The 27661-nt window shown below is 45.6% G+C and overlaps 1 protein-coding gene across 4 annotated transcripts; it reads right to left on the bottom strand.

Moving 5' to 3' along the window:
- Positions 1–26983, bottom strand: LOC122618959 (rho guanine nucleotide exchange factor 17). Of its 4 annotated transcripts, XM_043795554.1 has the most exons (18): positions 26701–26983; positions 16121–16281; positions 14407–16055; positions 10782–12955; positions 10633–10723; positions 10129–10566; positions 5363–5623; positions 5013–5203; positions 4504–4949; positions 4214–4436; positions 3863–3954; positions 3153–3799; positions 2942–3093; positions 2816–2883; positions 2615–2757; positions 2431–2552; positions 2019–2369; positions 1–1959 (listed from the first exon to the last, which is right to left on the bottom strand). In XM_043795554.1, exons 2-18 carry the CDS (start codon positions 16182–16184, stop codon positions 1800–1802), a joined length of 7272 nt encoding a protein of 2423 aa, XP_043651489.1. In that variant the 5' UTR covers positions 16185–16281; positions 26701–26983; the 3' UTR covers positions 1–1799. The 4 variants fall into 4 exon arrangements, with proteins under 4 accessions (XP_043651489.1, XP_043651488.1, XP_043651491.1 ...); XM_043795553.1 differs by having other exon boundaries at positions 10129–10723; positions 26701–26982; XM_043795556.1 differs by lacking the exon at positions 26701–26983 and adding an exon at positions 16724–16849 and having other exon boundaries at positions 10129–10723.
- Positions 26984–27661: the final 678 nt, after the last annotated feature.

Genomic DNA, 27661 nt, shown 5'->3' with positions numbered 1-27661 from the left:
AAAGATTCCATTTAATATTGTAGATGATACAAACATAATCATAATACATGCTTACACCTCCATACAAGTATATATATTTAATTTTTAACACATTTACAATTTATTATTGAACCTTACAATGCAGCTTGGCAAAGGGGGGAATTATTGTTTTAGATTCTATTATTACAGCTCGTTTTGGGAGTTTCTCCTGTTTCAGCTCCAGCTCCTGCTCCTCCTTCTGCTCCTGCTCCTGCTCCAGCTCCTGCCACTTTTGACCCAGTTTGGGATCGTGTGGGAGCGTTACCTCGAGTACAATGTATATAAGTATATATATGTTCAACACCTTGGTATTCGTAGAGGTAGGATAACAATTGTCAGATGTTCACTGAATATGGGAAAATGCATTCAATACATTTCGTAGGATGCGTTTAGCCACTCAAATAACAGATGAAACCGCTCTCGGTGGTTCGGTGTGTTGTGGTTAAGTGTTGCTTTTAAGTGATTTGCTTTTGGGCGGTGGCAAATGGTTGGTGGGTGGGTGGTGGATGGTGACAAGTGGATGGTGGAAGAGCTTAACATACACTTGAAATACTGCACTGAACAATTAATAACCAACCAGACTATAACATAGAAATATTCATACTTAAATTATTACAATTTTCTACCTTAGAAAGACGATCGAGCTTGAGACGCGACCTCCAAATTGATGGGCCACTTGAGTTGCTTGATTTTGGGTTTTGGGTGCGCACAACTTACAAATAGTATTCAATTAGAAAAAATAGATGTTTATTTTTAAGTACGTAGTGTTTAGGCTTAGGTTGGGGACTTGGGGCCTTGTGAGTGTTTAGTGTCGGTTTAACGTTTTGTACATGCCCAAAAAACTTTAGCAAAAACTTGAATATCACTCGTATTTATGTTAAAATTTGCAATTTTCAAATTCAATTCTCTTGCATGAAATAGGTTTTACAATAAACTTTATAAACGCCATTTAATCAGTTATCGATATAGTTATTAATATATATGTATATGTATATATTACGCGCGTATGTATACAATAAAAATAGGGAGATGCTTAGACTACGATTTTTACAAGCCTATCGCATGGGCATGCGTTCTCATTGTTGGAGACACATGCGAACATAAGTGACATGACCCTTGAGTGGTTTGTAGATTATAAATTCGATTAATGCGCTTGGATTGCGGGCGGGGATCGAATCTCAGATGGATTAACTCGTACACCTTACACCATGCATATGTATGTAGTCGGTAGTATAACTTTATGATCTAAGTTTGACCTGTATTCGAGTCAAACAAACTTAGACTTGAACGGGTTTTAGATGTACAATTAGTCTGCCTGCTAAGCAATACAAAAATATCTATCGTACTTTGCCGTGGAATCGAGTTCGTTTCCATCCCCTTCGGCGGTGCGATCTGTATGTACATTGAAAGTGCCTTCCAAATCGTGATTTGGCGCAGGAGTCGTATAAGTTATATTTTTGGCACTGCTTTGAGTAGCCAAAGTCGGGATGATGATGGTCTTGAGTCACACAATACTTCAAATGCCAAACCATAAGTCAAACAAAATTCATCTGTACATCCGTCCAGTTCGTCCCTCGGTCCGTTAAGTCCGTCAGCTAATCCTACTAATTTCCAGCTTAGCAGCTGCTGTAGATCTCTGGCGATCTCGACTAATGCTCGGCCCATAAAAACCGGCGGTAGCTCCACTCGAACGCTGGCCTCGGACATCCACTGAGGCGATCTCAGTTGTTGTTCTTCCAGCGCGAGAGCAGGAGCCTCCAGCGGTTTTTACGCCTTCTGCTTCAAATTTGCCATATCAATAGATGGTTGGTGCTGTCCTCGCGGCCAGCGATCTCGCTTAGCGAGTTGGCACCGGAGTTGCGGAAGTCCTCATAGCCATCGCCGCCGGAAATGATCAGGGTGTTGTTCGTCTCCGACTTGGATTTGGAGTGCTTGATGGACCTGTAACACGTAGTTTATGTTAATAAAATCGCTACTACCTGCCATGTTCTTAAACTTACCCCTGTTTGGTGTACTCATCGCTGGTGGAGCTGCCTGCATCGCGACCGCCACCTGCACCAGAAGCAGCTCCCTCCAAGCCCGTAGTTTCCACGAACGTGAGGAACCGCACGTGTCCTGTGTGACCATGAGGAATGCCGGTGGGCACTATGTTTATGGCACCCTTTTCGTAGCCCTGCGCGGGGATGGTCAGCAAAACACCAGCACTGGTTCCAATCCAAATGAGATCCTTGCAGCATAGCAGCGATGTTACTCGCAGACAGGCGGCCTTGTGCTGCCGGATGATCTCATCGCAATTGGATAGCATCTTGTTTACGGCGGGGGCGAGATTCACTTCGGTGACCAGTTGGTGGCTGCAATTGGGAGGTGTTAGCAATAGGAGGCATGGAATCTTTTGAACTAGTTTCTACTCACGTATTGGAATGGAAACACTTAATGTGCGCTGAGTTCTGAATGGATATCCAGACATGATTGTTTGAGACTGTCATATTTGTGATCGGCTTCGAGTCCGATGAAATCTGAATTTGATTAACGACCTGTGGGATATAAGAATCATTTAATCAAGTCTTGAATGGGTGGAAAGAATGCACTTCCTTACTGTTAATGTCTCCACGTCCAGCACTTTGATGATGCCCTGAATGGAGCACCATAGTCGGCCGTTGACGTTCAATAGCTTATTCACCGGACTGGTGACCGTGCCTATGGACAGGCAATGCGATGAGCAGGTATTCCAGGAGGTGGCTAAAAGAAAAGCCGATCGTTAGACTTTTTTATGGGTTCCCAAATAAATAACACTTACCACCATCTCTCAGGTAAACGCAGATATCACCGTTGGCTAATGATACAAACACACGATTGTCCAGGTACCTAACCGAAACAAATCATTTAAATAACTAAGATATTGAACTATTTTAGTTCTGCTTACAAAATGGAATAGACGGCCGAATGGTGCTCGATCTTTATGCGGTTTTTCTTAATGCGAATATTGTCAGTGCTATTATAGACGTGGATGCAGCCGTCTTCAGTGCCAATCCACATGGTTGATTGATTGCTCTCGCCCTCCTCGGGATTTGAGTCCTGCGGGGCAAATGAAGTAAGTCACAGGAGCATTGGCAAAGTGATTCGCCGAAACTCACCTGATGCCCATGATAAGAGGGCGCTGGACTGGGTACGCGTTCCGCTAATGTGGCCCCAGATCCCGTGCTGCCGGCGACGTTCAAGGAGGCGGCCGCAGCCTCTGTTTCATCGTCGCTGGAGCTTAGATTCAGTTCCAGCTGAGTATCACTGCCGCCAGTGGTCGCCGCATCCGCAGGCTCACCACCAGCCACAGGCGTTGGAGTCGGCGTCAGCTTCTTCTTTTCGGGTGTCGCCGTGGCCGATGTGGAGGCACTTTGGAAACTGGGTGAGATGCTCTTGCGGTAATCCCTTAGCTGCTGCGTATAGCTCTGTGGGGTGTTGCGCTTGTCCTTCTCCTCCTGGCCGCCGGATCCTGCCGGCTGCTCGCCACTACTATTGCGACTGGAGGCCGCCGAACTGTACGCCGGCACGGAAGCCACACACAGGATGCGGGCATTGCACACGCCATTGCAGCTTGTGACATTCGGCTCCGGATGCAGCGACATGATGCACACCTGGCCCACATAGCCATCGCTGTTGCACACCCATACATCCCGATTGTCACTCAGCGTGGCTGCCGCACATGTGAACTGGAGGCCAGCTCGGGTCTTGCGAATCGGTATGGATGTAAGGAACTCGGGAATTGGATGCCGCTCCAGGGTGGCAGCTGCCGGGAATTATGGGAGCTATTACTTATTCAATGGGGATGAGGTGCAGTGAAAGTACTTACCCAGCTTCTGCTTGGCCTCGTTGAAGCTCTCCTCCCACTGAGTACGCTTCTCCGTCTTGCTAAAGACCACTGTTAGCTTCTGGTTACCATTTCTGGAAAATAAGATTAATATGGGTAAGAAGAATAACACTTTAAACTTTTAAGGGTATTCATTCATTGGTCTTTTAAGGCCTGCTATTAAATTTTCTAGTGCAGGTTTAGCTAGCATAAAAGAACACCTAGTTGGAAATAAATATTAAGGGGTAGCATTTACAGATTGCAAAAATCAAGTTGCAAAGGTTCCAACTAACAGGTGAATAAATACGATTTGGTCTTAATCATTAACTTAACAGCTATTCCAAAACAACTTACGGAGAACTGACGGTCAGCTCGAGCATATTCAGCTGGGTGTCGTTTGTCTGGCGTTCAGAGAGCTGTCGCTGGACTTCGCGGTGGAGCTCGCGGATTACATCCTCCAGATACTGATGCGGGTACTTAAGGGTGACGGTTACATCGGTGATTTGCTGCAGCTTATTGCAGTCTTCGGCCAACGTCTCGATTTCGCTGACAATGCGCTTGATGTTCTCGTCCTTGGCTGCAAAACAGAAACAATAGTTCGTTCTAGATCCCCATTTGCAAGGTATTTAATTAGCTACACTCACATTTAACAATCTCCAGGCAGTCCAGCGAGATCTTGGTGAGGAACTTGTACTTATTGGTGTCCAAAGTGGTGGCCACAGTGCCCGGGCAAATGCTGCTGTTCGGCTTACGGATGGTACCGCTTCGTTTCTTGATGCTCGTCAGGACGAGCAAATCGTTGAACAGGAAGAAGCCACGATCCTTGCGCGCCCCTTGTCCCGAAGGCATGGAGACCAGGTCGAAGAGCAAAAACTGCCTTTCGGGGGCTATAAGATCGGTGATGCCCTCGATGACACCTTCCAGTTCCCGGAGCGTGGCCTCCCTCTGTCCATTCTCCATGATCTCGCGCTCCTTGCAGTTGATGTGCACCAGTATATCGTGGACCAGCTTCAGCACATCCTGCAGATGCTTCGTGTCTGGATGATCGTGATCCGTGTGCTTAATCAATCGCTGGAAGAGCAGCTCATAGCTGAAAATAATAGAAATTCTTAAATGTTTCGTCTTTTTCAAGTTTATATTGTAAATAACTCACTTGGGAAACTTTTGCACGGGTTTTATGAGCAGATTGTCTAAGGTTAGCTTGCCCTTGTGCTCCCGAGCTGTCGTCTCAAGAAACTTGGAAAACGAGGGTCGCTGGTGCTTCATGGAGCGTATGGCATTCTTTGCTCTATTGCAGTTATTCACAAAGGATGTATAGACCTCTAGGACTTCTAGCTTCGAGAACTGTGAGTAAGAACACCAATATTAAAGCAGGTTAAAATATAGAAGTACGATAAACAGAGCTTAATCTAATAAATTATTATTTAAAATCTAACAAAGGAGTAATTGCGGTGTAATTTTTCAGATAAGTAGATAAATTGAAAGTAATCAGGTAGACTTTACCGTGTCCATGAATGCATCACCGACTTTCTGCTGGACATCCCAGTCATCCAAGCGGTTCTTCAGGTCACCGAGAAACTTCTCGTGAATCTCGAGGATGTCGGGTACCATAAAGAAGATCTCATCCACAGTGCGTGTGTCTATCATGCCGGCGTGCTCGGGCGCCTTGAGCACTTTCAGATACTTGACAACGACGGTTTGCAGGGACTCCACGTAGGATTGCTCATTCCGATAGATCTCCTGCACCACATAGGTGCGTGTGTCCTAAAGAAAACAGATAGTGGAAATTAAGTTAATAGGGATTATAGATTGGCACTTGGCTAAAAGGTAGTTGGGGTTAATTACGACCAGACTTACGCCTTCATAACCGCCCAGATTCCATTTACTACTCATCTCGAACTGCGCTCGTCGCTCGGAGTCGTCCTCCGAGTCGGAGCAGGTGATCGAAGTCATTTTCTTCAGCCTGTCGCACTTGTCGTTCTGATAGCCACTCCCGGCCCCGCCCCCTGAACCGGCAGCCGCCCCGAATCCCGCCTTGCTCAGGCGCGCCACCGTGGTGGTGGCCATCGATACCGCCTGCGAGACACCAGAGTTGATGTTGCTGCTGCTGCCGCACGCGCTGATGTTGCTGCTGCTGTGCGAGTGGGTGTTGCTGCTGCTGTTGCTGATGTTGCTGCTGCTGCCACTCGGCAGCTGTTGCATGTGGGCGGTCGCTTGGGGGAGCAGGGCGGCGGCAACGGTTTGGGAGGGCGCCGTCAGGGTGGCCTGCAGATCCAACAGGCTGAGTCGCAGATTCTCGCGATTGTGAGACATGCTCGGAATGTGTATTAAAGTGTCACTTCTCCGCTTTCTTTCTGTTCACTCTGTCACTAGCTTAGGCCACTTTTTGTTTCACTGCCGCAACGACACTGAGTTCTTAAAGCACCGCTGAAGCATTCTGTGTGTTGGATTTGTTGTTTATTGGTGTAAAGACAAAAGCGCACGTCTGGCCTGGCTAAAACGCCCAAATAGACTGAAAGTGCAACAAGCGACTGGCAAGAAGCAAATTGCAGCTGGCCGAGGATGTTGCACATCCACAAAAACAGACACCCACATTCACTCACTCGCATGGAGAACAACCTGCGTAGTCGGAAAGTGGGAGAACCACTTGCCCACGTTCCACATGCCCTGCACTTCCACTCAGAACAGCGAAATACACTACAGATATTTGTTGGCACATACATATAAACAAATATAAATGCCGGAAATTATTGTTAAACATTTCGAATGTGTCGAATAGAAGTCGGCACACATACAGCTACAGTTAGATTTATGTAACGAGTTCTCATACAAAATGTTACAAACGTGCCTAACTTTTAGTTAGAATAATATATGTCACTTTTATCATATATGTATGTTGTATATAGTGTTAAACGAAAACTAGTTGACAATAATGTAATTGATTATTCTTGAGACATTTGTGAAGGTTTTAGCTCTTTTCCCAGTGTAAGTAACTATAGAGAGTCACAAGTCACTCACTCACAGGGACAGCCTTGAGCACCCCGCCCTGACCCCGCAGCTGTCCCTGCCCCTACCTTCCACCAGCCAGCCCACCGCCGACCGCCTGCAGTTCGCGCGTGTGTGCGTGTGTCTGTGTGTGATTTGATAATGACACTGACCATGTTGTTGTTTGCCTTTGCCGACTGAAGGCCAATAAGGCGCAAAGGAAAAACAAAGGAAACGCGTGGGTTGGGTTGCAGGAAAAACACACAGACATTTATGTATGGGTGCGACATAAAAAAACCAGTTGCGGTCTGTCTGTTTTCTTGTTTTTGCTTTGATTCACGGACTAACTGCTGTTCAGCTGTGTTTTGCTGTTGCGTTTTAATTGCCTGATTAGGGCAACAACAAAAGCCAAGCAAGCAACATGTTATCACACACATAAACGCGCACACGCGCTTACAACTTTAAGTGTGTATGTTTGTGGGGGAGGTGAGCGTGTTGCACAGTTAGTTATGTAGCCGTATTTTGCAGCATACATTTGTGCGCAGTTTAGATGGCCGTTGCAGTTACCGTTACACGCGAGTGGGTATATATGAAGGTTAGAGCAGTGCAGGCTGCAAAAGCCACACAATTCCATTTTACATTTCACAATCACACACACACTACGCACATATACACTCATGGAGGGCTGACAGGTAATTGATTTGCTCTCTCCACTCCGCTCCTCTCCTATCCACTACCCTGATGCCCTCTCGCTCGCACTCACTTCATTCACGATAGCTAAGTTGAGAGTTTATATTTGCACTCAATGTATATTATTGGCGTAACGCGGCGCAACAAGAGGTTGGCCTTGTGCACTCAGGTACACATATACATACATACACATGTACAGCGAGAGAAGAAGAAAAATTGAATTTGGAATAAAATGAAAAGTGATTTTCATCTCCGACTTTTCGTCTTTCGAGACATTTTCCCACGCACATCACCATGCATTCCTTTTTCCACCTATGCAAAACTCACACACTCAGACACTCAGACACGCAAAGCACTCCAGCGATAAATTATTTTTCTATATTCGCTTTCGTTGTTGTTTGGTAATTTACGATTCGTTTTAGTTATTTTTCACGTTTTCCGATTTGTTTGTTGCTTTTTACACGCCGTTAGCGGATTCCTCGCTCCACAAAAAATAAATAACAAACCAACGAGCGAACGAAACATGAACAATTCCGCCACACAATGGTCGTAGAAAAGCAAATAAGAATTGAAACACAGCGCACAGTGGTCTCCTTTCAGCCTTTCGCTGCTGCTACTCTGTCGCTGCTGCTGCGGCTACTGCTGCTGCGACTACTGCTGCTGCTGCTGCTGCTGCGCGGGAGAGCAGCCACAGTGGCACATCCCAAATCCAAAGGCCAACAACAGGAGTGCGCGATTCCGCCACTCGACTCAACCAACACATTCCATTGTGCCATATACACACTTAATTTCCATTTTTCATATTCCAAGCGCACTGAAAAAAGAAGCCAACCCCACTAACCCCACCACCCCCACTCTAAATGGCACCCACCACCCACCGAATGCGGAGAGAGCGAGGGAGAGTGGGAGAGAGAGAGAGTGCGGAACGCTGGAGAGAATCACGTTAAAAAAAAAATGATACACACACAGCAGCACGAGTATTTGGCAATCAGGAAAAACGCGCATAGTAAATTGAAGAATATCGGTTTATCTGCTCTATGGCCAAACATCAATTATCCATGTGCTCCGAAAGCAGATCGTAAACACACTCAAAACATTGTGTAGTGCGCTAGTCTCAGCTGTTAAGGCCCCATTGGAATGCCATGCGTCGCGCTCAGAGAGCAACTGATATGGGAAAGAGAGTGGGCTTACCCCATTTTTGCATGCGACAAGTGTCCGAAAAGATAATGTGAAAGGGTTTATTTTTATGCCGGGATTTTCTATACTACCACTACTTTCCTTAAAAGAAATATAATAGAGCAGTAGAGATTGATGCACGGTAGAAAAAAGTATTGGTTTTCCGATTTACAATTTAACTTAAATCATCGTGCATCGGTTAACTAGCTGTATCTTTAAGATACATGTAAAGTGTTATTCAAATAAAACGTCATTATAAAATAGAAAATATTATATTACAAAGTATCCCAAATTTGTTAGTTATGAGTAGAATATCCAGTTAACAAAATGGCGAAACTAATATCGGACTAACACATCCTTTACGATTTTAAATGTTTTTATCGTCGAAATAGTGGGTCAGAAATGCATACTCCAGAAGAAGCACAACATTTCCAAATTAAAATGATCTCACTTTGTACGCCCAACGCAATCTGCAGCACGCATCAGTCATCAGCCTACTACAACTTGCAGCCAATGTAAAAATAGTATGCTGCAACCACTGTGCCTGGAACGGATCGGAATGGAACGAAGGGATGGAACAGATAAAAATGAAACAAGACGGAACGGAACGGGTCTAACACACTAACACACATTTCCAATGCGCACCGTTTTCTTTATTTTCTGTTTGGAGCATGCGCTTTGAAGTTCACATGGCGCCGCTGCCGCTGCTTTCCCTCTGCCGCAGCTTTTCCTCTGCCTCTGCCTCAGCCACTGCCTCTGCCCACACCCACAATATGCACTTTTACTTAGCAAGCATAACAAAAAAGCGTGAGAAAGTCAAAACATGTGAGGGTGTGGGTGCGCGTGTGTGTGGCAAGGCAGCTGGAATAAAACGGGGTATCCCAAGAGAGAGAGGGTAGTAAAGTTAACGATCAGTGGAACTGGAAAGGTTTTGAACTGTCAGTGAGAGAGAGAGGAAAATGTCTACTTTCTGAAAGGATCCACCATTTCGAAACCCCGCTCAAAGTCATCGGATTGTAGCATACTTCCCAGGGCCGTTTTCCGAGCTCAGCTTAAATCAAATGAAATCATTCACACTACATTTAAAAATCTCGTCACTTTTAAATCAAGTAATTTGATTATGCATTCTAATTTCGCTCGGGACATTATTCGTAAGTGAAACACTAAGCATTAGCATTGGTACAATGAACAACAAGCAAACAAATCCCCTAATCGATATTGAGTCATTTTATTTGAATTATTTCTTTTGAATTATCGTGCTGAAAGTCTATTTAGAAAACTCAACATTTTTAAAAATGACTATTCCAATTTCGAGAACTACAAGAATAAAAAATCAACTCCGAATAAGGTTTTCAATTGGATTTAGAACGCTTTTACAGTCTACTATACCTCAACTGATATCAACAAAATGAACTCACCGCTATCGTCTTCTTTCGCTGTTCGGAGATCATATTCTCGCTGGAACCCTTAAGTAGCTCGGCCAACAAAGCGGGCGTTGGCTTCAGACCTGCCTTTCCGCCTCCTCCTGAAACTGAACCCGATCCCGAGGCTCCTGCAGCCAGTGGGGCATTTTTGGCTGCCTTGTCGCCAGATCCAGCATCCAAACTGCGCTTGGCGGCATGATGATGACCATGGCTATGCCCATGACCATGCCCATGGTGATGGTGGTGCTGGCTGGGACGCTCCGTGCTCATTGACTGGCTGCGTTTGCTGTGGTTGGATTTAGGAGCCGGAGCTTCGGAGGCGGCCCGCTTCATGTGATGCACCTGGTCATCCAGTTCCGCCTGGCTTAGATTCTTGGCAGACACGGAGATTTGGGCAGTGGCCGCTGATATGCCCTTAGTGGCGTGCTCCAGCTGCGAGGGCGTGGAAGCCGCACGAGCATGAGATGGCACTGGCAAAAAGGCACTTGTCTTTCTCACCCGCATTGAATTGGAATACTGCGGCAGGTTTCGGGAAGGACCAACCGATCCACCAGCTGTCCCACCAGGAGCTGATCCACGCAGGTGCAAGCTGGAAAATAAAGAGAGAGTTATAACAAATCTCTAAGGACCGTATGGTTCAATCTCACTTGTCCGTCTCTCGCAGCTCCTCAAGGATCTCCTCGAAGTGCATCCGGTTGGGCTTCTTCATCTCCGCCTCCAGCATCTGGCCGTAAGGACCTCTGAGTGGTCGCTTCGAAAACCTCTTGTAGTCGTAGTCGCCGCTGCTGGGCGTGGGACTCGAGGTGATTCGCTCCCTCTCCCGCTCCCGGATGGCCCGATCGCATTCGTTGTCCGAAGTGGAATCGGTGCGCAGAAAGCTCAGGCTCCGACTTGAGGCGTCGTCCTTTTCCTCGCTGCTGTGGCAACTAAAGTTGCTTAGCAGCTGCGCCTTGTCTCGCACCAATCCTCCACTGCCCCACGAGGGCGAACCCTTCTCCAGTTCGGGGGTATTCAATTCGAAGGAATAGGAGCTCTGCGGACTGCTGATGTACATTTGCGAGGCGCCAGGGGTGCTAGCTTCCGGTGATTCGGGTTTAATTGCATTCAGATTGGCCACACGGATGTCCAGCGCTAGACCACGTTGCGGTGGCTCCGTGGGAGCTTGCCAGTCCGCATTGTCTATGTACATGCCCTTCCGTTTGGTCGACTTATCCAGATGCCTTCGTTGCCGCTCATCTGTACTGTGTCGCGGCGTGGCTATGGCCTCCAAGGAGCTCCTCAGATCGACATTGGCCAGGTCCAAATCATCTTGGCTGTACTCCTTGATGTGACGATCCATTGATGTATTCCTGGCCGTGGTGGCCACCTCTACTTGCGGTTCGTCCTCGATCTTAGCCAGTTCATCTCCTTCTTCCGAAGAGCGACTCACGGATATGGTGGGCACAAGGTCACTTCTCACGGCTGTGGTCAGAGTGGACGGCGTCTGGGATATTTTGCAGGCTGCATGCGGAATGGGAGGCTGTATGGTCTCCGGGACAATGCCAAATTCCTCGGGTGCCACCTCCACCCACTCCTGGGCGGGCGTCTCCAGCCATTCTTGGGCGGCACACTCATAGACCGGCACTGGGATTTCGCAGGTGGTGGCCGTTTGCAGGAAGTTATCCGGCGGGGCCTCCAGTGGCAGCTGCTCCTCCATCAGGGTGGCCAAATTCGGAGCACTGCCGCTCACCGACGAGGCGGGTGGTGTAATCTCCACTACCGGTTGTATAGGCGTCGGCACCTCCTCCTTGATCAAGCAATCGCTCTCCGACTGAATGGTATCCGTGAGCGATTCCATCGTGGCATGTGCGGCTATCACACTGCTGGCAGTGGCCGCCGGGAACAGGATACCCGAGCTGTCGCTCGCTGCCAATTCGTTGCTAAAGATATCCTCCTCCTGGATGGCGTCGTGATCCAGCGACTTCTCCTGTCCGTAGTTCAGATTGATGCTGAGTTCGGTCTTTTTCAGTGGTATTCGCACCCAACCGGGATCCGGAACAGCAACTTCCTCCTCCCTGGAGTGCGTCGGACTGGGACTGGGCGCCTCGATGGCCTTGTCCCGTTTTAGGCGATCTCTTAGAGCCGATAGCGTGGACTTGCAGTCGATCTGCGAGAATGAAACGGATCGAAATGGGGCTGCCTTGTGCGCGCTGCGTGAATCCGGCCGTGATGCTAGCGCCGTGCTCTCGAAACTGGCACTGCTGCTGCCAGTGGCCGACGCATCTACGCATCTGCTGGCCGCAGGTCTTTGATTCGGCTGCGCAGGTGGGGGCGGGGACTTGGACTTCTCACGGTTGCTCAACATGAAGGCCTCCAGGTTGGAGAGACTTGTGTTTGGCCGAAGGGAGGCAAATATACGGGCAGCGGTGCTGAGACCACCACCACCTCCTCCACTGTGACGTGTGCGTTCTTCGCTGGGCAATCGGAGGTTAACGCTGCCCGCTTCCGACTCCGAAGTTTGGCTGGCGCCCGTATCCTGGCGCTCCAGGTGCGATGTGCGCGGCTTGCGGGGTGGTGGAACCGGTGGCGGCGGAGGCGGTGGCGGAGTGGGCGTGGACGAGGCGCGGGAACTGCTGCCACCGCCGCCCCCTCCCCGCAAAAGTTCCGTTAGCTCGCGAAGACGCTCCGAACGGTCCGACGTCTTGCGCTGCTTCTCCGGACCGGAAGTGGATGGCGAGGAGGAGGACGTGGACGCGGAGGCGGCTGCCGCTGGTGATGATTTACGCCCGAAACCGAGGCGCTGAAAGCGGTCCAGGGTATTACGTCGTTTCTCCATTGTGTGCTAAAAGTGCGAGAACGGGAGAGATAATTCGAGTTAAACGTTTATTATTCATCGACGGATTGCTCGGCCTGCCCGGGCCCATTATCCATTCCTCCATTCCTCCCCAGCCTCATGTCTTTTTATGGACTAGCTGTGGGCGTACTTGTGATCCCACCCCCAGCCCACTACACCCCGCTCACAAAATAAAAACAAACAAATCGCTGGCAATTCAGTTCGATACACTGAAGCGGCAGCAAACATTGAGTCAACGTCAACGCGGCGTATGTGTAATATCGGCAGAGGGGAAAACGGTGAAAAGATTTCGCTTTACCGCAGGATCGAATGGGATATACGGGATGGTAATTGGAATGAGCATAAGTATTATGTATTTGAATCTCCGGAACCCAGCCAGCATGATTATATTAGGCGCCTGCTCATTCCCAGCGTCATTATATTCGCTGCACAATGACACACATACCAGCCAATCCACGAGAACACAATGTAAGGCAAGCCAACACGGTGCTCTATATATATTAAGCCGATTCGTGTATACATACGCACACAGTGATATTTTTAGTATAAACAACAGATCTCAGCCGCATATATAAAAGTACGTATTCCACATACGTATTTAAATCCAAATACATATAGGTATATGTATGTAGGTGGAATATAGAGAAAATACAAGAGATCTGTGGGACTATGACTGGGAATGAATGAGCAGACAGGCCAACTTACAATACACTGCTAGGAAATCGGACTAGTTTTGCTGATCAAAAGTTTCAGGGCCTGAAGTGAAATATATTTCATACTTGAAAGCCGTCATAACAATATTATTTATGTATTATCTCTAAGAAATCATAATAGTTCCATATATTTAATTATATTTCTTCGATTCTAAGTATCCAAGTTCTAGCGAACTGTTTCCCGCAGTACACGCATTAAAAAAATTGTACAAACAACACAAAAGTAGAGCAATACTACCAATGCGATCCATGGTGAGCAGAACTCTCGCAAGCAACACAAATCACAGGCGAAGATCCCACATTCTCCCGATCTCTCCGATTGAGCAGCAGAACGTGCCGTTCAGGTGGTGCCCATCCATCCATCGTACATATATGACTTATTCTCTGGCCCAACTACAATCTCCGAGAGATCTATTCTGGCCCATTGAAGGGGAAACAAAAGTACGAGTAACTATATGATATATGGGATCAATAAAATCGATCAAAACAAAAGGTTTATGGCTGAAAATTGCGCTCCCTGACAGTTTGGTGATGAATGGTCGCCATCGAGTTTCGGAAAATGCAAATATACATTTATCTATATCTATATATGTTTAAGGTTGATATTCTCTTGCTCATTTCTTCCAAGTTTGGCGCTTTAACTCATCATATGGCTTTCGAGTATGCCTTTAGTTTATCACATACGTATCCTATGATTTTAGTTTTTTTGATATAATTTAAACTTACCCCGTTCTCCTTGTTAACCTCGTACGGAGCATCCACATGAAAGTTGCAGTGGCAGGGCAGAAGAATATTGTTGAGCTTAACGTGGCTTGGATGGTGATTGTTGATTGGGCTTGCAGCACTCGCTTGGTTCAGTGCATTGCACCCACGACTGTGCTGCAGTGGTAGAGAAAACGCACTGCTCCGATCACTAATTTTCTGGTTTATAACATTGGCAGTCACACGCGACAAATCGGTGTACGGATCGTAAGGAACTTTGGGCTCTGCGAAAAATTGTACTGGCAACCGCGATTCGCTCAGTGACTTGTGCAATCCGTTGCTCTTTGCCACCACCACATCCGGTTCCGGTTGGGAGTCGAAGGTCAGGCGACCGTGTCGATCATAGCAGAGGGATCGCGGCCCTTTCAGCGGCCCCCAAGTGCACTCCCCACTCGATCCGAAACGGCAATTGTAGTTGATGTTGTTGCTGAAGTTGCCCTCAAAGGCATGTGGCTGGTAATCCTTGGGGATGCAACAGCTGTTCGCCGGATAGATGCGAGGCGGATAGTGAGTGGGGTGGGCAGGTGGCTGAGGGTGATGATGATGTTGTTGCTGGCAGACCACTCGGCGGGTCTTCAGGGCTGGTTCGTCGGATGCAGGGGACTCCACATAGACACGCGGCTTTGGAGGAACTGGCGGCGGATGGCGATAGCTTCGATAGCTAACGGTGGCACACGAATTGTAGTGTTGCAAATGCTGTTGCTGGTGTTGCTGCTGGTGCTGCTGTTGTAGCTGCTGCTGCTGATGCTGTGACAGTTTTTTGTCAATTGTATAACAACAAATTGCTGGTGACTCGTCGCTGATTTCAGATGACAGGGACAACACTGGCGATGACGCGTCTCCCACTGGTGTTGCTGCTGCTATTGCTGCTACTGCTGTTGCCGTCTCTGTTGATTTTTCCGTTTTCGTTGTTGATGTATTTGGCTGCCGCTTTTCTATTTCTATAACCGGCGGCCGCACAACGTCATCGTCGTCGTCAGCGGCATCCTCATAATGAGCATCGACTAATACGCGCCTCGTGGAATCGACTTCCTCCCCATCGAAGACAAAGCCAAACGACGACAAATCGGACACTGAATCGTAGTCCCCAAACGGCAGCTGCTGTTGCTGATGCTGCTGCTGCTGGTGCTGCTGGTGGTGCTGATGTTGCTGCTGTTGCTGTTGCCGCTGCTGCGGCTGCCGTGGCTGTTGCTTCTGGCGGTCCATAGAGCTGCCAACTTGTTGCTGCCTCTCGCCACAACAATTCTCGCAGAGAATCCGTGAGCTTTTCGCAGCGATGCCAGGAGATAGCTTTTGGTGCTGCGTGTTGGCAAAGTATTTGGCAATGGGATCGTACTCCTCGCCATCGTTGTTGTTATTGTTATTATTGTTGTTATTGTTATTAATATTGTTATTGTTGTGGGCGAGATGCTGGTAGGTGAGCGGCGGATTGGCCCTGGCCTCCTGGCCCCGGGCGATCATTGATCGTTCGCCTGTCTGCCGGCGTGGCTGCTCCTCATTCCATGAGAGCTTCTTGTAGCCCCGGCCGCGCACCACCCGGTGGCCCAATTGCGGTGTGGTTGGCAGGGAGCTGGACAGCTTGAGTGGTGCAAGGTGGGGCACCTGCTGATCGCCTGTGGAAAGGTGGTGAATGTGAGTCAAGTTCGTGTTTAGGAGATACATGTGCTGCTAATCTCACCAATGATAGCCTCCCCTTCCAACTGAATGGCTTCGCTGTCGACGGTCCGCGTCGAGTGGCGCATGCAACAGCAGGATATGAGGCGACTGCTCTTGCTCCTTCTCCTCGCCGACTGGTCAACTTCTATGGGTTGTGGTGTTCTGGAGCTGGTTCTCAAATCACTGCAAAAATTATGCTATTTTTAGAATCGTAAATATTTAAGAAGTCGTAACGGCAAAGTGACAAACATTCAGCTGCATTGGTTATTTTTAGCCTTGGCTCATTTGTATATCTCGTGATAAGCTTAAAATAAACTGGACAAGCACACAATAGTCTATGTTTGGTTTAACACTTTTAAAGATAACTATAAGGTAAACCACTCAGATGTTAGAATGGCTCAAGGCGAATAATTAATAAAATAATTCCAGGCATGCAAAGAATAAACAACTTACTTTAGCCAACAAATTTATAGTCAATTCAGGCAGATTAAACAAGCAACTAATATGCCCCACGTGGTTAATTTGGTTACAGGATATTGCATATGTTCGCCCAAAAGCATGCCACAAGCACTGAACTCCCAATTTTCAAGCAAATCAGCATGCGGGATATCGCTTCGATCTTCACCTCCGCCAAGTGTTTCCATTCTCATTGCTCAGATAATAGGTTTTCATCGGAAGATCATCAAATGTTCCTCGGGAGGGTAGGTCGTATGCAATATATCCCTGACGTGCCTCCGGCATTTCGTGTGATCTATAAGATATAGAAGGCGATGACAGTTCCGATTCGGCCGAGTGTACTCGCAGTAAAGTTCAGTGCCTCAGATATAGCGCACACAGCCGATCTATTTTTATCTGGTGCAGCGCCTACTTCATTCCCAATGCGATCGAGGCTACAGTTAGATTGGATATTATAATAATTCAATATGTGCCTTGCAATAAAAACATTTCAAGAAACTTTATTTTCAATGGCTTAAATATTAAATATGCAGGCAATTCTGATATGGAAACAGGTTAACCTTGTACAAAAGCTTTTGAGTCAATTAAACTATTTTTAAATTCCATGTTTCATGTGTGCTTCTGTTTCTATCACATAATTAATGAAGTTGCAGCGGATCACAAGTAATTTTTGAAAATATTTTTTAATTACCAACGGTATTTATGATCTCTAATGAAAGCCCCAAAACCGACCGGCAGATAATCACCGCCTTGGCCTCAGCCGCAGACTTGCCACCTTTCGATTTCCACCAACGAAACCCGAGTGTTACGCATGCGAATTTTTAGCACAGAGCTGCTAGTCAAGCCGTGACCATGACATGCCCCTCCTTGTGGCCACACTATCTGTGGCACAGCCACTATCCGCTGGCTGTCATTAAATATGTTTGGTCGGTTTGCCAGTTTTTGTTGCATCCACTGGCGTGTCCATTGTCTTTCGGGGATTGGTTACCCGAGTTGGCCAGGCTTTTGTTTCAGTGGAAGACTTTTTCTCCGGCTGGCTGCTGTTAGCCTCCTTTTTTGTTTTCTTTGCCGAACAAGTGGCTTTCCTATAATCTTAATTGATGTTGAACAAACGGCAGAGCATGTTGCACAAGCCGGAGACGTCTCCACTTTTTGTTCGGGCCACAAAAATCGCCTGCAAGAGTTTACCATCAGCTACACATTGTTTAAGGAGAGATTTGCATGAGCTACTCAGCTATCTTTAATATTATAAGCAAATCGTTTAGAGCTAATTGACGGAAGAGGTTACAAAAAGTTGTAAATTGGGACTGAGACGGTAAACAAAAGGATTTTATCAAAATATTCACAAACAATGAGTACGAAAAATCAATAAAAATTAGAGAACTGACTAGAGAGTTTTGTAATGGGTATAAGAGACAAAACTAGATGAAATCCCGCCAAAAGCTTACACTTTTCGGGTTGTAAATACCACGCTGGTTGGGAGTCACACATTTGTCCCCAAAATATCATTCCGCCAGAAAGCCAAAAATATCTTTTCCACCAGAAGAACGCCGAAGATACTTTGAGTGAAAGATGCTCGTGGCGAAACAATTGCAGTGTCGTGTGTGTACATACAGTGTGGAACTAAAATAAAAGTCTGGGAATGCCCAACGTAAGTGCAACTGAATTATTATTCACACTGAAAACCAGTATAATAAAATGAGGTAATGACTCTTTTATAGATCGTACCACTTTAATGGAATATATTGAAAGCCATTAGAAATGTATTTTTAAAGCTGTCAAAGCTCGAAATGTGTTTATTATTCAACTCATCCCCAGTCATCCAATAATTATGAAACTTTCTGTACCCGCACATCTAGATATAAATGGTTGTGCCCGTGTGTACATAGAATTTTGTGTAAGGCATTTTTTAGCCGAGATTTCTGGGGTGTTAGTCCATCGGATACAAATGTATCTTTCGCAGCGTAATCACTCAGGAATGCAGATGCACAGATCTCTCAGCGGCCTGGTCTATATTTATAATCCGACCAGATCCGAAGCTGGCTTATCAGCAGCTGGACTTGCACTTGTCAAAACGGCAGATACAAATGCACCTAATGTGCATAATCGCACCTGCGTCGCGCAATTAGAAGCCCCTCAAGGTCGTCGGAATAATGAGATCCGACTGCGAGCAGCTGATTTAGCTTATCTAGTACTTGGCCGGAGTGCTCAGAACTCAGAACTTCCAAAACAACTTTAGCACATAAATACTATACTGTACGCGGGTAAATCCGTGAGTTTATTGTGAATTCTTTTAGCTGTACGCCAGCTTCTTGATAAATACACGGTTTTTTGAGTGTTTGCCCATGGAATACCTGGGCAGATAAACCACGCACAGATATCAGATCTGGCGACAAGGCAAAACGGGCGTCAGCAATCAGAAGTCAGAGATAAACAAGATGTAAGAATGACAAAAAAATAATTAATAAATAAGAGCCCTCGCTCGAGCAGGGGTGATATGTACGTACGTAGATACATTATAAATAGTTTGCCGCCACTCATAAATAAACAAAAATTCAATTAAAATCGTACGCTGGCCAAATCTAAATGGAGAACCATTAAAAAACCATAAAAGTTTTGACATGTTGCGAACATTTCGCTGTCAGCTGCAGAAGCGCTCCCATCTCATGGCTTCCATCTCCGAACAATAATAACAATTAAGCCAGCTCCTCAGCCCCCCGGGTAACACCTATTTTTTCGCTCTTTTTCGTAACTATTCCATAGGCCTGCCCTCCGCCGGCAGAGTCATTTTGACTGACACGTGACAGCGGGATCCGTGATCCGTGCCAGATGCCCATACCCATACCCATGCCCCCTGCTGCACAACACCAGCCCACATCCCACATCTTCGTCGGCATGCAAAACTTCTTTGTTATGGCCTTTATGATTAATCTGCACAGCTTTTCAGCGGCATATCAGCAACACCTCCAGCTCCGCAGACCAGATGCGTGATGGGATTAGGAGCGCATCTAGCTGGGATCCCTTTCAATACCACTTACATGCACATAGCTCACCTCCAAGCCCAATCCCAGTCCCAATCCAGATCCCGAGCTGGAGGCGACTGCAGCACACCTTCCATATCCATCGCTCACCTGAACTTGGACTTGAATTGAAATCAAGAGTGGCGTGGCCCAGAGACCTTGCCAGTCTCTTTTGCATTGCAAATCAAACGATTCTCCCAGTTCGTACCCCCCATCATCATTTGCGGGCTTGTGGGGCTCTGTAAAGTGTGTGCTTGAAATCGTATCTTTCGGTTCAAGTTCAGCTCGGTTTGGTTCAGAGCGGCAAGGAGGCACACATTAGAATTAGTCTAGGGGACACTTGATACTAAGCATACATAGTTGGGGAGTGCTCAGACTTTATACGATTATATGTTAGAAGAGTGATTGCACTGAGAAGAACGCAGCTATGACCAAGAAATTTAAGTGTGCAAACCAAAATACTAACCATTAAATAAATAAATATTATGACACCAAGTACTCATAGGCAAGAATATACCATTCCTAATATGATTTATATTATCCACCTTATTCCCTAAATACTTACTTCTGCTTAAGAATAGATAAGTTGAAGTGTTTTTCTACAAACAAAGAGAATTAAAACTTTTAAGCCAAATTTCTTTATCCGTATTTACAAATGCTTTATCAAAAAGAATGTTGCTTTTAGCTCCATATAGGGGTTTTTCCCCAGTGTCTTGCATCGAACGCTTGCCCGTAGATCAAACCACAAAATCGTAACCCACACCTCGAGGCAAAAGGCGGAGAAAAATCGGCTCTCGGGGCGAGGCGCGTAAGACCAGATGCATTCGGCATTCGGCATTCGACTTAGGAACAGCCCAAAAATCCAGCTGGCCAAGATCGAAGACCAAATTATGTCAGTCAGTCGGTTAGTCAGCTATAAGCCAAGCTGTCTGCCTGTCCGTCTGTCTGTTTGGGCCAGGGTTCGACATTTCACTTTTGATTTTCGGTTTCGTACTTTCACGAGCCGAGTTTCTGGGTTTCTGGCGTAGTGACCCCAAAGTTCAACCCGCCTGAACCCGACTCAATGTAGAAGCGATGCAGATACAAATGGGATTGGGATTGGGATTGGGCATGGGCATGGGCATGGAGAGGGAGTTGGAGCTGGAGCTGCAGTTTGGGGCTGAAGTGGGTCTTTAGCTGGGGCTGCACAACATTCAATTAGTACATATTAAATTTGTTTGCCCGTTGTTGTTGGTTTCTCTTTTTTGTAATTTTGTTGCATTTTTTTTGATTTCTTTGGCCAGTCCGAACAATGAAGCGGAACTTAACTCGATTTAAGTTTTTATGAGCGGTATTTTGTAGTTTGTATCTGCTGCCTTGTATCAGCAGACAGCGATAAATTGTGTTATGAAAGTGCACTGCAGATGCAGTGCAGGAAGACCCCAACTTCGACTCCGACTTCGACTTGGAGTTCGACTCCGTCTCCGTCTCTGACTCCGACTCCGACTGCGATCCCAGATGCGCCAGTCGAGAGTCAAAGTTGAACAGCAACATGGACTTTAAAGTCTCTGGCCATTGATTGTTACATCGATTTGGGTGATAACTCTGCGGCAATCAAGCGCAGATCGAAATTCAGCGAACACGGGGGAAATCACTTTCATAAATTGCTGGCCATGGAGTTCTTTATCTAATCGGTACTTAAGCTGGTGAACATTTAAGACAATTTTTAAACTGGGTTATTTCCGCGTTGAGATTACCGCAGTTGGGTGAATCAAGAAACCACATTCTTCTTCAATTATATACAGAGAAACCATCTTTTGGGGTATTAAGATGTTAATAATAAGTATCCGATTAAGGCAGATTATTAACGTAAAAGAAAGAGCTATAAACTTGGTTTAATATTAGATGGACATACGGAATTCTTATTTTGAGTTTCTAGCTTTCATTTCATAGGAATCCAAGTTTCATTGAAGATTTCAGCTATGCATAACACTAAATACCTGATATAACTTAATCTCTGGACTTACTAAGAATCTAACAACAGAGTTGCTATCTAATCAAATAGTAACTACGCCCTAGTGCGAACATCTCGTCTGTGCAACTTTCCAGATAACTTTCCAGATTATTCCGCAGAAGAGATGAGCGTTTTAATGAAAGGGAATCTACACAGAAGAGCTATGCATATACATATATGTATATATGGTATTCCCTAACTATGTTTTCACATACAAATGCAGGTTGCATAACCCGGATGCCCGATTAGCCATCTGATACGAAAGCTATTCTCAGGCGCTTGATGGATTTCAATTACGTAAGCTCCGCTTCCACATTGATATATGCACAAGGGTCGTTGGAAAGGTGGCCGCAGGAGGAGGTGTAGTCCCATCAAAGTTCGATCGTCGTCGTTTCCTAATTTTCGGGTTCCGGACTCCAGGTTTTCGCTGCCGGGGCTGCCGCCTAAATGCTAAATGCACGCCGAGATGCAGATGGATAGCGTTTTGGGCGGTGTGGGCGTGGTCGCAGCTAACTACTGACGAGGTCGTGAGTATCACTCAAATTGCCTTGCCGCATTCATCATCGGACAGCGGCCGAAACAGAAACCGAAACAGTAAATGTAACATGTGAGCATTGGGGTGGTCCCCCAGATCTCGGTGAATTATTATGATCTACGGGTTGCCCTATACGAAAGTCTCGGAAAGTGAAAGCGGGACTCTTCTAAAGGTTATTAAGAAACCTGGGTCCAAAGTGTGTTATTATTTATCAAGAGGTTAAACATTAGGTCAGATATGAAAATGCATTTATTTGTGAAGTAAATACAAGATTAAAGTTGTTACATTGGAGTAGAATACTTAGTATTACACAAACGCCATTAAACGAGTTGTAATGATAAGTAATCAATATCTAATTTAGTTTATTATGGTTCCTTCAATTTACTTAAACCCTCAGTTATTACAGTAAACTAAAATTTAGCAGCCATAAGAGGTAATAAAGTGCCGCAGTTGTGGGTCCACCCTACTTTATAAGACACACACCGCAGTTAAAGTCGTTTTTGCTGCCCCATCGGAGCTGTTAGTTTAGCCGGCTGGGGGGCGTGGCCGTTCAGCGCTGAACTCCTTTGGCAGAGACGACGTCGTTATATACGAGGCCCCATAATGGGCCGAGCTCTGGCACATATCCGAATATGAGCTTGGAGGGACCACTTGTCCCCAGCGACAGTTTGCCACTTTCTCACCTCCCCCAGGAGTCGGAGGAGGATTGAAATGGAATTGCGAATGGGAATGGGATGGGGATGGGGATGGAGATGGAGATGGGGGGGATGGGAGCTGGGAGCTGGGAGCAACCGATTCCCGACCAGGCAATAAAAGTTCACCCCAGGGACAGGACAGTCGCAGGGGCGGTGGGAGGTCTGCAGTTGGGCTTAGCTTTTCATTACTTTATTTTCGAGTCTGGGCTCAATCTGAATCTGTCTTGCCAATAACAGCAATGCCACCAAAACAAAAACACCAAAAGCAACAACACCAGCCGGCAAGCGGGAAAACTGCACCGGACTCGCGGTGCTCGTTTAAATGCGGAGTCGCAATGGCATTCGTTGTTTGAAAATCCAAAATAGACAGACAGAAAGAAAACAAGAAATAAGTATATTACTCTAAAGGTTATCCAAAGCATTGCGATTCGCGGATACCCTACGAAGTATGTGGTTACCACGGAATATGAAGCAAATAAAAGGCACCACCAAAAAAAATTGGCACGATCGGAATGCAGATCGAATCAAAGTTACTGGTTGCTAATATTAATCATGTATTTTGATTCAATCTTTACGCCAGTGTTCCCATTCACAGCTGAGAATTAAAATTGGGAAAGGCATTCCTCCACGACCATTTTCCTATCTCGTTAGCTAAAATGTAAACCAATTAATCAGATTATTCAATCAGCTAATTTAACCGACACCTGCCCTTCTGACATTTGATAGATTTTTTGGGTGACACAACCCAAAAAATGCTAAATTAAACAGGTTTGCTGTGATAAGGAAAACAGCGTTGGTTCATTATTATTATAGTAATAAAGGTTAATCCCATTTGGTATTTTGAATAAAATGTGTAGTGTGCAGTTTAAGAGCACCTCAGCCTGTGTCGTTAACTTGTGATAATACAAATGTGGCATTTTCCATTCGAGCCAGTCAGTCACTCACCGGACACGCCTTGAAATAGGGTATTTGTAGGTCTTAGAAGGAAAACTAGGAGTCGAAGGAGCAGGCGGGCCAAAAGGAAAACAGAAATCGTTTTTGCGCAATCCTCACAGATCTGATAAGCAGTTAGAGAGCATTAGACCAGCTAGCACACACTCGCAAACGGCAAACTGCAAACGGCAAACAGCAAACAGCCAGCAAACAAACCAATAGACAAACGGAGAAACACATCCACAGCAGACCCAAAGTGTCTGGGCCAGAGTCTGAGTCTGAGAGTCTGGCTCTGAAAGCCCCAGCATCAGCATCAGCATCAGTACAGCATCAGCATCAGCATAAAGCCAGCGTCGAGTCAAAATCCCCAAGCCCCAATCTCAACTGGCCCGACCGGGCTAACTTTTGAGTGTTGCAGCACTGACTGAGCTTAGCTGGCTGGCCCGGCTCCCAAAAGATCTCCTCCGGATCCCCAGATCCCCCAGATCCCCCAGTTCCACCAGTTCCCCCAAATGCCCAGCAATCCCACCAATCCAATGACTTGAGACTCGCGACGTAACATGCAACATTACATGCCTATAATTTGTTTTCACACAGCAGGACGTTTTCACTCCATAAGACATCAGAAAGAGGTCTTAAATGGTCACATTACTGCCATTTCCAACAGCGTTCAAATGTTCAGAGACGACTAGGAGTACGACTTCGACTGCGACTACGACTACGGCTGCATCTTCTCCAGAGTTTCAATGGCCGTGCCTTTTGGCCAGATCTTTGCTACACAGCCTGCGGGCAATGCAATAATGTTTGCTAACTGTTATTTAATATAGTCATTATTTGGCCACAACTTGTCCCACTGAGCAAATGGCACTTCATTCCCCAATTTTCCAACGCATCCCCCGCGGCATCATTCTGCCGCATCCTCATTCATGCACCGTTGTTGCCCGAACTTTGGCAGACGCAATATGGGTATAGTGCATCGTACACTTTAAGAAAAGTTATGATGAGTAATAGGGGAATCGTGTCCTAAGAATATAGGTGGACTTTGTTAAACGTTTTATATTTATTAAACAATAATTAAGAAGTAATAATTGCAACTCATATTTTGTCGGGTATTTCCCTTTATTGGGTCTTTATAAATAATGTGCAAATAGGAAAAGTGTATCAATGGATCGAAAGAAATAAATTATATATACCGTTACGAATGTTCCTTAAACTAAGCAATCTCCCAAATTGTTAGCTTGAAGATATTTCCATAGCATTGGGGTATTAAATCACTACTTCAATTCGTTTCATTTGCAAGGTAACGCGATTTTGGGAGGAATTTATCACTATTTCCTTATGTGATCTCTTGAAGAAATCGATGATTTTCATAACATTCTTTACAATTCATACAACACTTTAGAAATAAATGAAATCGGCATATTGAATGTTACATTGATTTATTTGGTTTCCTTTTAATTTCCTTTTTATGTGGAGTGGCTATGTAGAGGTAATAAATCGTGAGTTTAGTGTAACAGATACGAATTACTCTTGCATCACTGCACCGATGATCGAATGCACAAGTGCCGGGGCTGGTGCTGGTCATCTCCTGCTCCTCCTCCGGCTCCTTCTGCTTCTTATCCCTCTGCTTCGCAGTCTATCTGGCGGGGCATTCGACCTCGTTTCCCCTTCCGCCACCTCTTTTCACAACTGAGGCTAAGCCCCAATTTGGATTATTTGTAGACATTAAATAAGCTGCGGCCACTGCAAATGCTGGTGGAATTAAGTCGCGCCAGAGTTAAAAATATCCGCGAGACGTCTCGGGATTGTCCCATTGCGAGGTTCCTAGATCGAGTTGTGCCGATAAAGGTGCAGCTGCAGATCGGCTTTACTTGGATGAGCAGAGGAGCAGAGAAGCAGAGGAGCAGAGGAGCAGAAGAGCAGGCGAGGATCAGGATGGGAGGGTATGTGAGTTACCAGGTAAGAGGCATCTTTTCACAATTCAATTGAGTGGCAGGCGGGGCATTTACATATGAGCATACCAAGTGTCCTTTACCGTTATGGCCAGGTAACAATATAATATGAGAGACAGCAAAACAAACAACAAAACAAAACAAAACAAAGCCAACTACCAACTACCAACTTCCAACTACCAACTGCTGCCCACACTAAACAAGTTAACATTAAGCGTCGGCAGCAGTCAGCAGTCAACACCGAACAATAACAATAACAATAGCAATAAAAATAAAAATAAAATACACGAGAGGAGCGGAAGGGTGAGGGGCAAGGAAAACACAACACGAAAAAGTATCTTCAAAATACACTTATGCTGTCTTTTTATGGCATATCTTTTACTTATTTGCCCGCACTTAAGTATCGCTGCTCTTTTCTTCAGATTTTCCCCTTTTTTATTTTCTGTTGTTTTTTCGATTTCGATTTGTGTTTTTATTTTTATTTTCGTAAATGAAACGAAATCGAAATATGGGTCGTCGGCGCGCAGTCTGATTCCGATTCCGCTTTAATTTTTTTCGAGCCTCTCCCCCTAAAAAACCCCTTCGAAAATCAGAAAAATCGGAGATGAAAAAAACTCCTGATCTCGAAACACACTTCCAACAAGAGATGCGAGCCAAATTTCGAGAGCATTATTGGCACGAATTATTAACCTTTTCTTTTGCCATGCTTCATTTTTTGTTGGGATCCAAATTGCTTTTTTTTGGATTTTTTTGGTGGTGCACTTTAAGCCCACATCTCTTTGGGGCGAGAAATTGGCCCAAACATATAGCGTACGTATATGCGGAATGAGCCACAATTCGGCACGAAAGATCGTTCCAATTGGAACATGAGACCGCGACGAGTGCACCTCCATGCATTCGCAATCGCATTCGCACTCGCACTCGTATTCATACTTATTCATAAGTCCAAAGAACATTCACACAACTGGGTTAATGGCTAATCATCATCGCCACCATAGGCGCCTTCTGATTTACGTACTTGGTATGGGTACAGGTATGGGATCTGGTGGAGCTGACCTTGCCCACGCAGTGTGGGTAATGTGTTATGCCCTTCGATTCAACTCGATTCGATTGGATTCGATTCAATTCGATTCGGGTTTTCACCTTTCTACCGTTACGGGGCGATCACTGGGAACTTGGAGCACTGCGCACTATTTGATTTGATTTGATTTGATGGATTTGAATTCCGCGCGAATCGCGGTTAATCCCACTGATAACTGATTCACGCAGCGCGAGCGGCTTCTGTTTTGGCGCTTTTATCCGCGGAGACCTCCGAACACGGCCAAATGTAATTGCCAAATGAAGATCACTCCAACAACCGGCCCTGTATTCTGCCGTGTGGTTGTTGTTGCTGCAGTCGCCGACACATGGTGAATATTCGTATTGGTATTCGGTCAGCTCAGCTGCTCTGCTGGTCTGCTGCACAGTGGGACCGATCGGTGGTCAGAAATAAGTTGTTAAAAGTATCTTAAAAAGTGTTTGTTACAAATTTGCAAGCGAAAAACGGGTTTTAAAATAACATAAAAGATAAAGAAATAAAAGCAAATAATTGCAAAATATTTGGCAATTATTTATTTAGATGGACACATTTTTTTCAATTTTATAATTATTCAAGTTTTAGACGCGGTATGTACTAAAACAAACACGGAATGAAATAGAGGTTTTCGAAATGTATTTCATGTTTCCACTGTAGAAAACGCACAAAAGCTAACTGGGAGCTCATAAATGCGTTTTCATTTGAAATCGATAATTTCTTATCGATCAATGGTTATAACGTATTTTTTTATTTAGTTACAAGGTTTATTAAAATCTGCAATAAAATAAGTCTTATTTTGAATAAATAAATATCGATTGAAATTGAATTATTTTTAAATATATCAAAATAAAAAAGTAAAGAAATCATACAATTCAAATTTTCGCAGAATTTAAAATGTATACTT

Source organism: Drosophila teissieri, chromosome 3R (assembly GCF_016746235.2).
Source record: "Drosophila teissieri strain GT53w chromosome 3R, Prin_Dtei_1.1, whole genome shotgun sequence".
In the NCBI taxonomy this organism is placed as follows: domain Eukaryota; kingdom Metazoa; phylum Arthropoda; class Insecta; order Diptera; family Drosophilidae; genus Drosophila; species Drosophila teissieri.
Note: the sequence above shows the minus strand (reverse complement) of the source record. Positions and strands in the feature narration are given on the sequence as shown.